The 11,110-nt window shown below is 53.2% G+C and overlaps 2 protein-coding genes and 1 long non-coding RNA gene across 5 annotated transcripts in view; 2 read left to right on the top strand and 1 right to left on the bottom strand.

The window, feature by feature from the left end:
* AGRN (agrin) overlaps positions 1–3,379 on the top strand; it is an 89,376-nt gene extending 85,997 nt beyond the window's left edge. Inside the window, exons 36-37 of the mRNA XM_069079563.1 lie at positions 444–517; positions 924–3,379. Of these exons, the coding sequence (XP_068935664.1) occupies positions 444–517; positions 924–1,193 (344 nt within the window). The 3' untranslated portion in view covers positions 1,194–3,379. The remainder of the gene's footprint in view (positions 1–443; positions 518–923) is intronic.
* A 4,290-nt stretch (positions 3,380–7,669) lies between these two features.
* Positions 7,670–9,885, bottom strand: LOC138154431 (uncharacterized). Of its 2 annotated transcripts, XR_011166609.1 has the most exons (4): positions 9,660–9,885; positions 9,404–9,533; positions 8,235–8,326; positions 7,670–7,914 (listed from the first exon to the last, which is right to left on the bottom strand). It is a non-coding gene; the product is annotated as an uncharacterized lncRNA (long non-coding RNA). The 2 variants fall into 2 exon arrangements; XR_011166608.1 differs by lacking the exon at positions 8,235–8,326 and having other exon boundaries at positions 9,660–9,870.
* LOC138154429 (tyrosine-protein phosphatase non-receptor type 11-like) overlaps positions 8,372–11,110 on the top strand; it is a 39,226-nt gene continuing 36,487 nt past the window's right edge. Inside the window, exon 1 of one of the 2 annotated variants that reach the window (XM_069079189.1) lies at positions 8,372–8,843. In XM_069079189.1, the coding sequence (XP_068935290.1) occupies positions 8,683–8,843 (161 nt within the window). In that variant the 5' untranslated portion in view covers positions 8,372–8,682. The remainder of the gene's footprint in view (positions 8,844–11,110) is intronic. The other variant, XM_069079191.1, reaches the window with a different exon arrangement.

The following is an 11,110-nucleotide window of genomic DNA, read 5'->3' as shown; positions in this document are numbered from 1 at the left end:
TCTGGCTGGGTGAGCTGCAACTGGGAGGTGGAAGGGATGGGGAGGGAAAAGGGAAAGACATTTCTTAGGAGGTCCCTCTGTCCTGACAATAATAATAGTGGTGGCACTTTAGGGTTTCCTTCAGTCAATCACCAGACATTTCTTACCAACCCAATGAGCCTGGAAGTGATGGGGTAATGGGTTATCTCTTCAGCTCTCACCTCCACTGGAGGGAATGAGCTCTAGGTAGATAGGGGGATGGGTCAGCTCCTCCAGGCACATGTGACATCAGTAGCATTTCAGTCAAGTGCCCATTTCTCTTCTCTGCATACCACGCTGAGGAGCAGACAGAAATCCAAGAATCATTTCTGCTGGACTTGGAATTAGGAAGCTGTGGGTACTCACGTACTCACTGTCTGAGCTGCACTTTCCTCTTCTGTGAAATGGACCTCTATTCCCTACAGGTCTCAAGCAGACGAATTGCATATGGGGCACTTCACGATGCCCAGGCCCGTGGACATGTGGCTTATTGTCACACGTCTCTGGCTACTCAGAAGCTCCTTGGGCTCTTAGGCTGTGCACAGCTTGTTTTTATTTAGATTTAAAATTGTTATTGATCTCTTTTGTTCATACAAAAACTTTCCTTTCTTGAAACCTCCCCCCCCCTCAAATATTCACCTATATTTGTGATTCCCTTCTCCACTTCTGTCCCCATCCTGCTCCCTTGTAACCAAAGGAAGAAAAAAAGGGGGATAAAATTTAACCAAACCAACCAGCCCATCAACCGAGTCTGCAATGTATGCCATGTTCTGCACCCTTAGCCCCCCTCCCTCACCTCTTCAAAGAAGGGAGGAAGGGGCATTCTCTCCTCTTTTTAATGTTTGCAGCTTCTTTTCATCTCTTCCCTCAGGTCAGCTCACTCCTGTAGCCATTCCCCCTGACAGTGGGAGGGTGTATGGACTGTGGGGTGGCAGCAGGTTGCAAGGGAGGAAGGGGTGTCAGGGCATAGAGGCATCCAGTGCTTGCCTGGTTTGACTGACCTGCTGTCTCACCCAGGGGGCCTGGAGAAGTTGACTGTGGCACACAGCCTCCCCAAGGCATACAGCACGGGCTTCGTGGGCTGCTTGCGGGGAGTGGTGGTCGGCCAGAAGGAGCTGCACCTGGCAGAGGACGCCCTACATAAGCCTGCCCTCCGGCATTGCTCGGCCCCATGATGCCCCTGTCCACCTCCGGTCCTGCCTCCTGCCAGTTGTTGTAATTATTTTCTATTTTTGTAAACTCATGGCTTTTTTTAATATATAATTTCCCCCCTGCTTGCCTGTCAGGGGATGGAGGAAATGCAGACCTCCCTCTACCCCTGCTCTGGTGAGAGCTACCCTCCACTGGCCTCCAGTCTGGGGAGGGTCCTGGGTCCCGACCGACTCTTTGGACATCTGGAGGGCCCCACCCCAGGGGCAGCCACACAAGGGCCTGGGCCTGACAGACTGTGGGCTCTCTCCCAGCGGCTTTGTCCAGGCCCTGTTGTCTCTTTCCCTCCTCCTTTTGCACCCAAGGAGGACAAAGATGGGTCAGGCCCGGCTGAGAGAGGGCCGGGCCAGAGGGACACAAGCTAGCCTGGGTCCTCGCCCTCCACACCACCCCCTCGCTCCCCTTTCATCAGTCTTTCGTGTTGTAATTTATGTGCGTAAGAGTCTGACTTTATCTGTTATTTTTTAATGCACTGTCATCCTTCTTCCCATCCCTACCTTATTCTCCTCTACCGACAGTCTCTTGTGTGTACACACACACACACACACACACACACACACACACACACACAGGCCAATGCTGCCTGTGCTCAGATGGCCTGAAGCTCAGTGCCCGGGGCATGCTTCACTGAGGCTGGATGGAAACAGCTCGCGATTCCCTCACTGCCTGACAGCATGAGTGAGCTCTGTTCTGGGGAGGTGAGAGGCAGGGGAGGATGATTTCTGCCCTCTGCTGTACCTTCCACCTGGGCCCAGCCTCCAGTCTTCCTTACCCTGGGGGACATCCAAGGCTCAGGGGCCAGAGCCCTCGGGCCTGCTTGGTGCCAATACTGTGACTTAGGATTGATCTGACTTGTGGGGCCCAAAGAGCCTGTGGGGCTCTCTTCCCATACTTCCCAGCCTGGCTTGGACCCCTGTGCTCTGGGGGTGAGGACCAATCCACCCCTCTCCTGCCTGGTCGTTGTATCTGAATGTGGGCGGATGGGCCTCACTCCTGCAGAGAGGAGAGGAGCCAGACACTGTTGGGGCCTTGCTCTGCCAGCCAAGGGAAGATCATTCTGAAGTCCCCAGTTTTTCACACACCAGCTGCCTGCACTTCTCCGCCCTTGGCCTTCCAAACATGGTCTTTCTCTCACATCAGAAACACCTCAGGCAGTGGTCCCATGGGGCCCATTTTTTGAACTTGAAGAGAATGGGTGTGGCTTGTGGCTTTTACTGGAGTAATGATGGTGACCTTTGGAAGAAAGGACATCTGGGATTTGGACTTTTATCCCCTCCCCACCCTCATTTTTCAGCACTCGAGTTGGGGGGCAAGGAAGTCTCAGAGGGAGCAGAAACTGTAAGTGGCTCTTAAAGCTGTCTTTCAGAAAGAATGATTTCTCTGTGAGGGTGGTGAAGTGAGGGGAGGGGAAGGGGACCTGCTTTCCAATCCATTCATTGTCCCTGGGTGCCAGAGCCTAGGGAGTGCCCTATCTCAAAGCTGGAGCCCTTCATTTGGTCCCCTTCCCTGGTCCTGTTGCCATAGGGGAGAACAGAAGGGTGGGATGGGGGTGGGGACTCCTCCCAGGAAAAAGAGGGAGAGAGGTATTGGAGTAGGGGATGGTGGTGGAGGGATCTGCTGGAGGGGCTGCACCTTACAAGTGAGGAGATATGGCCATGGGTTTTTTCCTCTCTCTCTTCCCGGGAGGGGGTCTTGCAATCCCACATGTTGGGAATAACACTGGACCCCAGGAAATTTTCCCAGATATTGGGGGGAGGAGAGTGGTGGTGTTTGCTGGCATCAGAAACGCCTTAAAATGCAGCATTTGTGTCCTTGTTTCCCTGTGCCCTCTCCCCATTTCCATCCCCACCCCAGCTGGGCACAGTCCCTCAGGAGACCGGGCCTGGTAGACACTTAATTTTCTGTTTGTAAGAGAAGCCAGGAGGCCTATTGGGGGGGGGGTGTTGGGGGTTGGGAGGAGGGGCTGGGACCACGCCATGCCACACCACACCTCTCCATGCCACACCAAGGTAGGCCTAGCCCCTGCTCTCTTCTGGTTTGGGCAATGGCCTCCAGGCCTCCCCACCCCAACTCAGCATGATGTAACCATTACTAACTTTATGTGTGTCTTTTGTCAGTCGCCATGAAATAAAGTTTGAAAACTTGAAAATGAGTTTTTGTGTCTTGTGAGATTATGTGGGAAAGGGGAAGGGTGAGAAGCCTTCTTTCTCTTCTGTCTCCAGTCCCACCTAGACCAGGCTAGAGACCACTAAGAGTGCCCAGCTATTCTCAACCCACCTCTGTGAGGTACATGCACCTCTTCACAAGACTGTACCTAGCCAATGGGGTTCAGATCAAGGATCCTCTCAGACTCAGAGGGGCTATGCAGGCTTTGAGTTCCCCCTTAGACAAGGAAGCGGATCATGGGGTAGTCAGGGAGGGCCAGTAGCTCTGATGTGAAGGCTTGAAGAGCCCTTTTCGGGGATTCTCATCCACCCTTGGTGTCTACCTTCACCCAACTCATGCTGTGGAATGTGCAGCAGCCCCACCTTGGTAAAAACCAGATGGGCTAAGCCAGGTTGAGGGCAACTGACAGGCCTCAAACCCATCGGTGAGTTAGGGGATGGCTACCCCAAGTATGTGAAAAGCAGCAGAATGGGGGGGATGAGAACCATTTGTTCCGATAGCCATGAAGGCGGCTGAAGCCCGCACTGTGGCATACTTAGACTGTGATCAGACATTGGTGACACCAAGACCATCCACTGAATCCTTTTGTCCTGGACTTCAGTGATTCTGGGAGAGAGAGTGAGGCTGATGACTGTGTGTACCGATACCTTACTTCAGCCCAATTCTGGTGCAAGATATCACCCATGGCGTCTCATTGGGCCCCTCCAAAATGAAGGGCAAACAACACAGTGCAACAGATGAGGGAACCAAGGCCCAGACAGACTGATGTCACTTGTCAGGGGTAACCCAGTTATGAATCCCAGGTAAAATTTAAACCCAAATCTTAATTCCGAGTACACTGCCTGAGAACATAGATTGTCCGATACTTCATGCTGTTTCCTTCTAGGTCATTCAGTGTCCTGAGTGCCCACACCTGTGCTGGGCTACTCTGGCTCTCCTGAGTCAAGATGAGAGAGAACTCACCAGAGCATTCTAGGAAATGGCAGGCTGGTTCTGGTGCTAGTGCTGGTGCAGGCTGAAAGTGTCCCAGCTCCAAGGAGGCTGGGGATCAAGGCTTATCTGGGCTGCTCTGATGGTGAGGTTGGAGCTGGCTTCAGGACAGATGGGAGTTGGGGCATTTTAAGTGTGTATGAGGAGATGAGGCTTGAGGATTGTGGGGACATCACTAGAAGAGAACACTGGAAGATAAGTCATGGGTAGGAAGGGATCGAATTTCAAGGGAGGCCTTGAATGATAGGCTGAATTTAGATCTGCTGTGCTATCAGTCAAAAAGTGATATTAGTTGCCTACTCTATGCCTGACATTGGAAATGGGTATTGGAACTTTAATTTCACTGATTGAAGGAACTGGTGAGGATGTCAATGCCAGTTAGCACAGAGCATTGCCTAGAGATCTTTAAATGAGGTCTTTGTCTCAAGGCTGTCTCTCTAGTCATTTGCCACACTGCCCAGAGGGCTCTGAGGATACAAAGATTTAAAAATGATATTGCTTGCTTTCAAGGAGTTTACATGCTAAGTCTCCCGAAAACTGATCACGGAAAAATAGGTAGTACTTTAAAATTTAGAAAGCATTTTCCATACATTATCTCATCTGATCCCTAAAGGAATAGTGGTTGTGCCTTAGGGCTGCTAGGTGGCAAAGTGGTTTGGAATCAGGAAGACTCATCTTCATGAGTTCAAATCTGGCCTCAAACACTTGCTAGCTGTGTGACCCTGGGTAAGTCACTTCACCCTGTTTGCCTTAGTTTCGGCATCTGTAAAAATGAACTGGAGAAGGAAATGGCAAATCGCTCTAGCATCTTTGCCAAGAGAATCCCAGATGGGGTCAGGAAGAGAAAGACATGACCGAAACGACGGAATAACAGCGAACAATAAAATCTCATCTGCTCCCCAAAGGATCAGTGACTGCCTCTGTCCTGTATCCCTCACAGCAGATAGACTGGACATGTTCAGTTTGGAGAAGACTCCAAAGGGCCTTGAAGCTGCCTTCAGATGTTTGAAGGGCTGAGGTCTGGAAGACAGATTGGCCTGATTTTGCTTGGTCCCACCCAGCAGAAGATACAAGGAGGCAAATTTGCCTTAATAGACAGAAAAAACTTGGCAGCAATTAGAGCTGTGTTAGAGGAATGGATTTCCTTGGGAGGCCAGTGGGAGGTCCCATTCATTGGGTAAGTCACAACTTACTTGATGAGGGGGGTTTTGCTCAGGTCTGGGTTCTATCTATCAGATGGCCGCTGAGATCTCTTCCCACACCCAAATTTGGTTATTCTCTAAATGTTTAATGAATGGGTGGTAGGCAAAAAGAAGCTGAGAAAGTTTTTTAAACATGAGTGTTTGGTGCCCCAAAGAAGGTAGTATTTTAGGAAATTAATTTGGAGGCTTGTGCAGGATCAGAGAGAATGGATGGGGTCATTTTTGGCCTCCATTGGGAGGAATTCAGGGCAGCCCATCCCTAGCCAGGAGGGTTGTGAGGCAGGGGGATGGACTAATTTGGACAGAAAGTCTTTAGCCCAGCAGCTGGGGGATAGGTGAGATGGCCTCTTTAAGCTAGGGAGCTTCACCTTGAAAGACCTTTCAAGCTGCCCTCATCCCCCAAGTTCTGTGTGTCTGGGTCAAACACCTTCTCCCCAAGTCAGGCAGTCCTGGGGGCTTTGGGAAAGGTGAGATTTCCTATTATCAGCTTAGTGATATACCCGAGGCCAAATTAGCAGATTCCCAACCCCCTCTCCTTCCCAAGGGCTTGTGGCTGATGTCGTCGTCCTGGGTCAAACTGGGCAGAATGGGCTTACACAGAGGGGACTCCTATGAGCCTCCTTCTTTTTCCTTTGGCCCCACCAGTCTGGGGGGCGTCCGAATTCCTCCCACCCCCACGACAACTTCTACCCTTCCTGAAACTGAAATTTTGGCTGTACCCCTCCTTCGGCCCCCGATCTGCCCCTTCTCAGTCACTCTCTACCATTTACCCAGCCCCCTCCTCTGCCTGCCCTCCACTAAGGAGCTGATGCCCGGAAAGACTTCTGAGGTTCTTGGAAGGGAAACATGGATAAGGAGGAATTACTCCCCAGGGTAGAGGATGGAGATCCATTATCTATCTTGTGGATCTTTAGGATGTAATGCTTCTCCAGAGTGCTCAGGCTCCATGAAGGGGGGGTGGGGGTGGAAGGGTGGCTCCAAGGCTCCAAGTCTGGGCTTTCCCTACCCCCAAGGCAAGTCTACTGGCAACTCCCCCTTAGCCACTAGAATTAACCTGACTTCACCAGGCATCCTTGGGTGGCCCTTATCCTGGACTGGTGTTCCCATTGTTGGACATTACCCTCATTGGGCATTATCCTTGATGGAAATTGTCCTAGAATAATACTACCTTCATTGGACATTATCCTCCATGGACATTGTCCCCTTCACTGGGCATCATCTCTAAGGGACAATCCTCAAAAGGTCATTGTCCTCACTGGGCATTTTTCTTCAAGGACATTGTCCTTCCTCTGCCTGTCTTCCTAGACCATCATCCTTGAGAGATATTATTCTCATCTTGTATGTAGGAGTGAAAGAGAGGGCAACAGGTAAGAAGGGAGGGGACTTCTTTAACCTTTCACACACCCCACCACAATCATATTTATAAAAGTCCTACACATAAGTAACCCATCTGATAATTCCCCATGAAGCGGACTATAAGCTTCTTGAGGGTAGGGACTGTGTCATTTTTTAAATCTTTGTGTCATCCTCAGGCCCCAGCTCAGTGGATTGACTATGCTTGATTGAATTATGCTATTGAATGAATATCTCCCTGCCCCCCCCCCCCCCCATTCCTAGCCCTCCATCATTGTGGCACTGAAATATCATTTCCTCTCCAAAGAACCTTAGGATGGCCTTCCCTCCAACTCAAGTCCTCAAGGCCCTCTCCCCTTCAGGCCAAAGTTTCCATCTGTTGAAACCCACCCATTCTCCAAGGTTTAGGTGGAACGGATTTCACCTCTTCTGGGTCAGTCAGTCTATGAGCATTTTGTAAATGCCTGCCAAGGCTAGGCACTGTGCTAAGTACAGCCTGGAGTGGTCTCCCCTTCTCTGCCCTTCTCTCTCACACTCACTATTCAGTCCCACTATGAACTGTGGCCATTCCTAAGTGGACCTTAACTCTCCTGCTCGATGGAAGCCATTGGATCTTTCCGACTGAGCCCACTGAAATATAATCTGTATGGAATCAACAGGGAATGATGGGAGCGACCGGGGAATATGGGGATCCTTCATAGGATTAGGGGACGGCCATCTACACCTTCATATTTTTATATTTTATATTTTGTTGCAGCCGATTTTCAGCCAGTAACATACAAGGGGTACATGTAGGTCAGATTGTGATACCTAGAAACTGCCTCCCCCTTCCAGGAACAGCTGGGCAGCTAGCTCCGGGTCCAGTTGAGGGTCTCTCCTCTCCTCTTCTCACCTTTGGTGACCCTTCCTGGAAGCCAAACTGGAGGTAACTCTGGCTAGGACCGCTTGGGGGAGGGACAGCAACCTTGGCCAGCACCTGTGGGAAGAGCCGGCTGCCTGGGGGCCTAACCCCATGCCTGGGGGTATATTTAGTAAATGATGAGGCTTTGGGAGTTATTAATAGCTGGAAAGGGAGGGTTGCCAGGGGGAGGGGAGGCATTCTCTGGCAGGGGCTGGGGGAGGCTCAGGGCTGGGCACCAGCATCCTCACCTCCCTTGCCTCGGGTTAGAATGAATTTGGATCTGGTGGGGTGTGTGCGTCTGTGTGTGGGTAGGTGGGGGCCTCCCCCGACACTGCTGCAGCACCAACCCCGGGCCCCGGGGAAGTCAGTCTGACAGACTTCCCCAGTCTCCCAACCTAGGTCCCGGGAAGTGAGAGGAGGAAAAGGCAGTTGTCCGCAGGATCTCCTCCTCCTGGAGAAATCAGCCCCGAAACTACTTGAGCTGAGGCTGTGCGAATGGAGAAACTGAGTCAGAATTTCAAAAAAGAAAGTGCGCAAAAGCTGCTTTTTCCTTTCTAGCGAGGTGCACTTGGGAAACATGACCGAGCCTGTGGACCGCTCAGGGGAGTCAGGCTGGACACCGCTCTTAGAGGCGGCTCCCTTCCACTTTTCAGGAAACCAGATTGGGGTGGCGCGGTCCCTTTAAGGGCGGCGGACTTGACGACTGGGGACCAGGCTCTGGAGGGGGGAAGTGTGGCCCTCCATGGGAGGGAGGGACCTCCCGGGGCGGCCACGTGGTTCCAGGGCCCATATAAGGCTAAAGGAGGAGGAGATTGCTGGAGGAAAAAGGCGTGACATGGCCATATGCGGCCCAGAAGGGGAGGGTCCGGAGGAGGGGCGGGTCCTGTGGTAGGCCGGGGCGGGGCCGAAGAGGGCAGGGCTGTGGCCGGGCCGGGACGGTCCACAGAGCGTGTAAGGGGCGCTGGAGCCGGGGCCCCGGGTGGTAGAGACATGACTTCCCGCAGGTGAGCTCCTCGCCCCGACCTTCCCTTGCCTTGCCCAGGCTGGGTCCCCACCAACCCAAGCCCGCGGAGGGTGGGTTGGGGCCGCGATCCGTATCTTTGAAGGTGGTGCCTTCGGGCAGGGAGGTCCCCCCCCCCTTCCCGCCCCAGGATCCCCATGTGTCCGAAGAGACCGACCAGTCCCAGACACGAAACGAGCGGCTGCTGGTGAGCGCTCCTGGCCAAGGCCGGGCTGGTCCAGGGAACCTCGATTTGCCTGCTTCGGGAAATGGGCCGGCGCAGGGATTTTTGTCTTCCTCTTTTCCCCCACCTCCACCCTCTTGCTACTGTGGGCGCCTTCGTGGGTGGATGGGGGGCGGAGAGGCCGAGGGCGCACTCCCTTCGGGCTCTGGAGGAGAGGCCGCCCTAGAGGAGGGGGTGTCTACACTGCGCTCGGTCTACACTGTCTCAATTCCGGCTCTGCTTAGCCCCCGTCCCTCCCCACTTGGGCTTTGGGGGCTGTCCCGGTTCCCAGGACTCCTGGGTTCCCGTCCCGCCGAGGTTCCCAGGACGGTCTGACTCACCGCCCGTCAGAAAGGAAACACTCCGGTTTCCTTGAGCTGAGTAGCCCTGGGCGGGCCGGTCCGCCCTCGCGTAGCCGCGGCTGCTGCCTCAGCGGAGCTGGGATTTGGAAGATGCGCCCAACCCGAACACCTAGCATAAGAAACTCGGTAGACCCCTTGGCCAGTACCCTCCACCCCAGTCCCAGCGGCCTCGCCCTGCTTCCCACACTCCTCCCCACCCATCCCCTCCCTCCAGTCCCTTGGGCCACTGACTCACCTCCTCAGGGCTGGCCTCTGGGACCCTCGACGTCCGTTGTACGTCTTCCTCCAGAGACTGAATTACTGGATGCTTGAGCCCAGGACAGCAGCAGGAAGCCCTCAAATCGCTGCTGTGTGCCTGGGGCCCTCCAACCCCTGGAGGTAGAGGTGGGGGGAGGGCTAGTCAGGAAGCTTGAGTCTGCAGCCAACCCGCCCCCTGCACTCCCGCCCCTCACCACACACACCCCATGGGCTCCTCCCAGAGCCGTGCTCTGGGCCAGACTATTACCCAGGCCTGGGTGAACTGTGCTTTGACCAAGGGCGCTCACTTCTAGGGAATGGAGTTCCTCCCAAGTTGGTTCCTCTGCCCCCTGCTCTGGTCACCATACAGCCCCTCTCCTGTACTCTTGGGAACTCTTACTGGTGCCCACGGGCACTGCCCAGGTGCTTTGGGAGCCAGTAGGTCCCCTCCCTAGTCCATCTGAACTCAGATCTCAGTGCAAATCCCAGAGCCACAAGAAGTCTACAAGCCTTTTCCTGGTCATCTTTTGGGTTCCGAGAAGCTTTCCTAGGGCTGTTTGGTGGTGGTGGTGGTGGTGGAAGATTGCTACGGAGCAGTCTGGGGATCTGAGCTGTAAGACTCCAGTTCTCAAACTCCAGATCCCAGATTCACAGAGGACCAGCATGGCCTTGCCTTCCTCCCCCATCCCTTTTTACAAGGGTTGGATCTCTGGACCCGTCTTCCCAAGTGGGAAGGGAATCCTGTGTTTCATTAGGAGTTGATTCTGGAGCTAGTTGTGAATGGGGTGGGGGCGTGGGCAGGGCTGGTCACTCAGAGTATGATTGGGAATATCTCGAGCAAAAGGTAGAATTTAGGGCTGAAAAAGGAATTAGTGCTGAATGAAAAATGAAAAAATTAGGGCTGAAAGGCCCCTTCTCCATTCCATAGTCCAACCCCCCTCATTTACAGATAAAATGAGGTTATCTGACTTCAGGGAAAATCATTAGCCCAAAGTCAGACAGGTGGTAAATGGCTGGGCAGGTGTCTGAACTGAAGCCCTCTGATGCCAATGGGTGACCAAGCATTTATTAAACTCTTGCTGTGTGCCAAGCACTGTTCTAAACTCTAAAAATACAAAGAAAAGCAACGTCCCTACCCTCAAGCAGCTTACAATCTAAGGGAGAAGACAGTGGGCATATAACCAAGTACCTATGAGATGCATCCAGAGATGGAGGGTAGCTTTAAGGTGGGGATGGCTTTAGCTCTGGGGGGGAGGGGGACTGGAAAAGGCCTCTGACAGAAAGTAGTAGGTGACCCAGTGCTCCCTCCACTGTTCCATACTGTTCCTCTCTGCGTTGGATCTAGGACTGATTTCTTAAGTGGAGCCTTTGCCCCACCCCCACCCCCCACCCTCCTTGAGATACTGCCTCTCTGTCCCTTCACGTCCCATATCCTACACTGCTCAGTGG

The sequence above is a fragment of the Petaurus breviceps genome, unplaced genomic scaffold (genome assembly GCF_028583685.1).
Source record: "Petaurus breviceps papuanus isolate PSGF00001 unplaced genomic scaffold, PetGlider_PUasm1.0 91041, whole genome shotgun sequence".
NCBI lineage: Eukaryota > Metazoa > Chordata > Mammalia > Diprotodontia > Petauridae > Petaurus > Petaurus breviceps.
The sequence above is the reverse complement of the archived record's forward strand: the minus strand, read 5'-3'. Positions and strand labels throughout refer to the sequence as shown.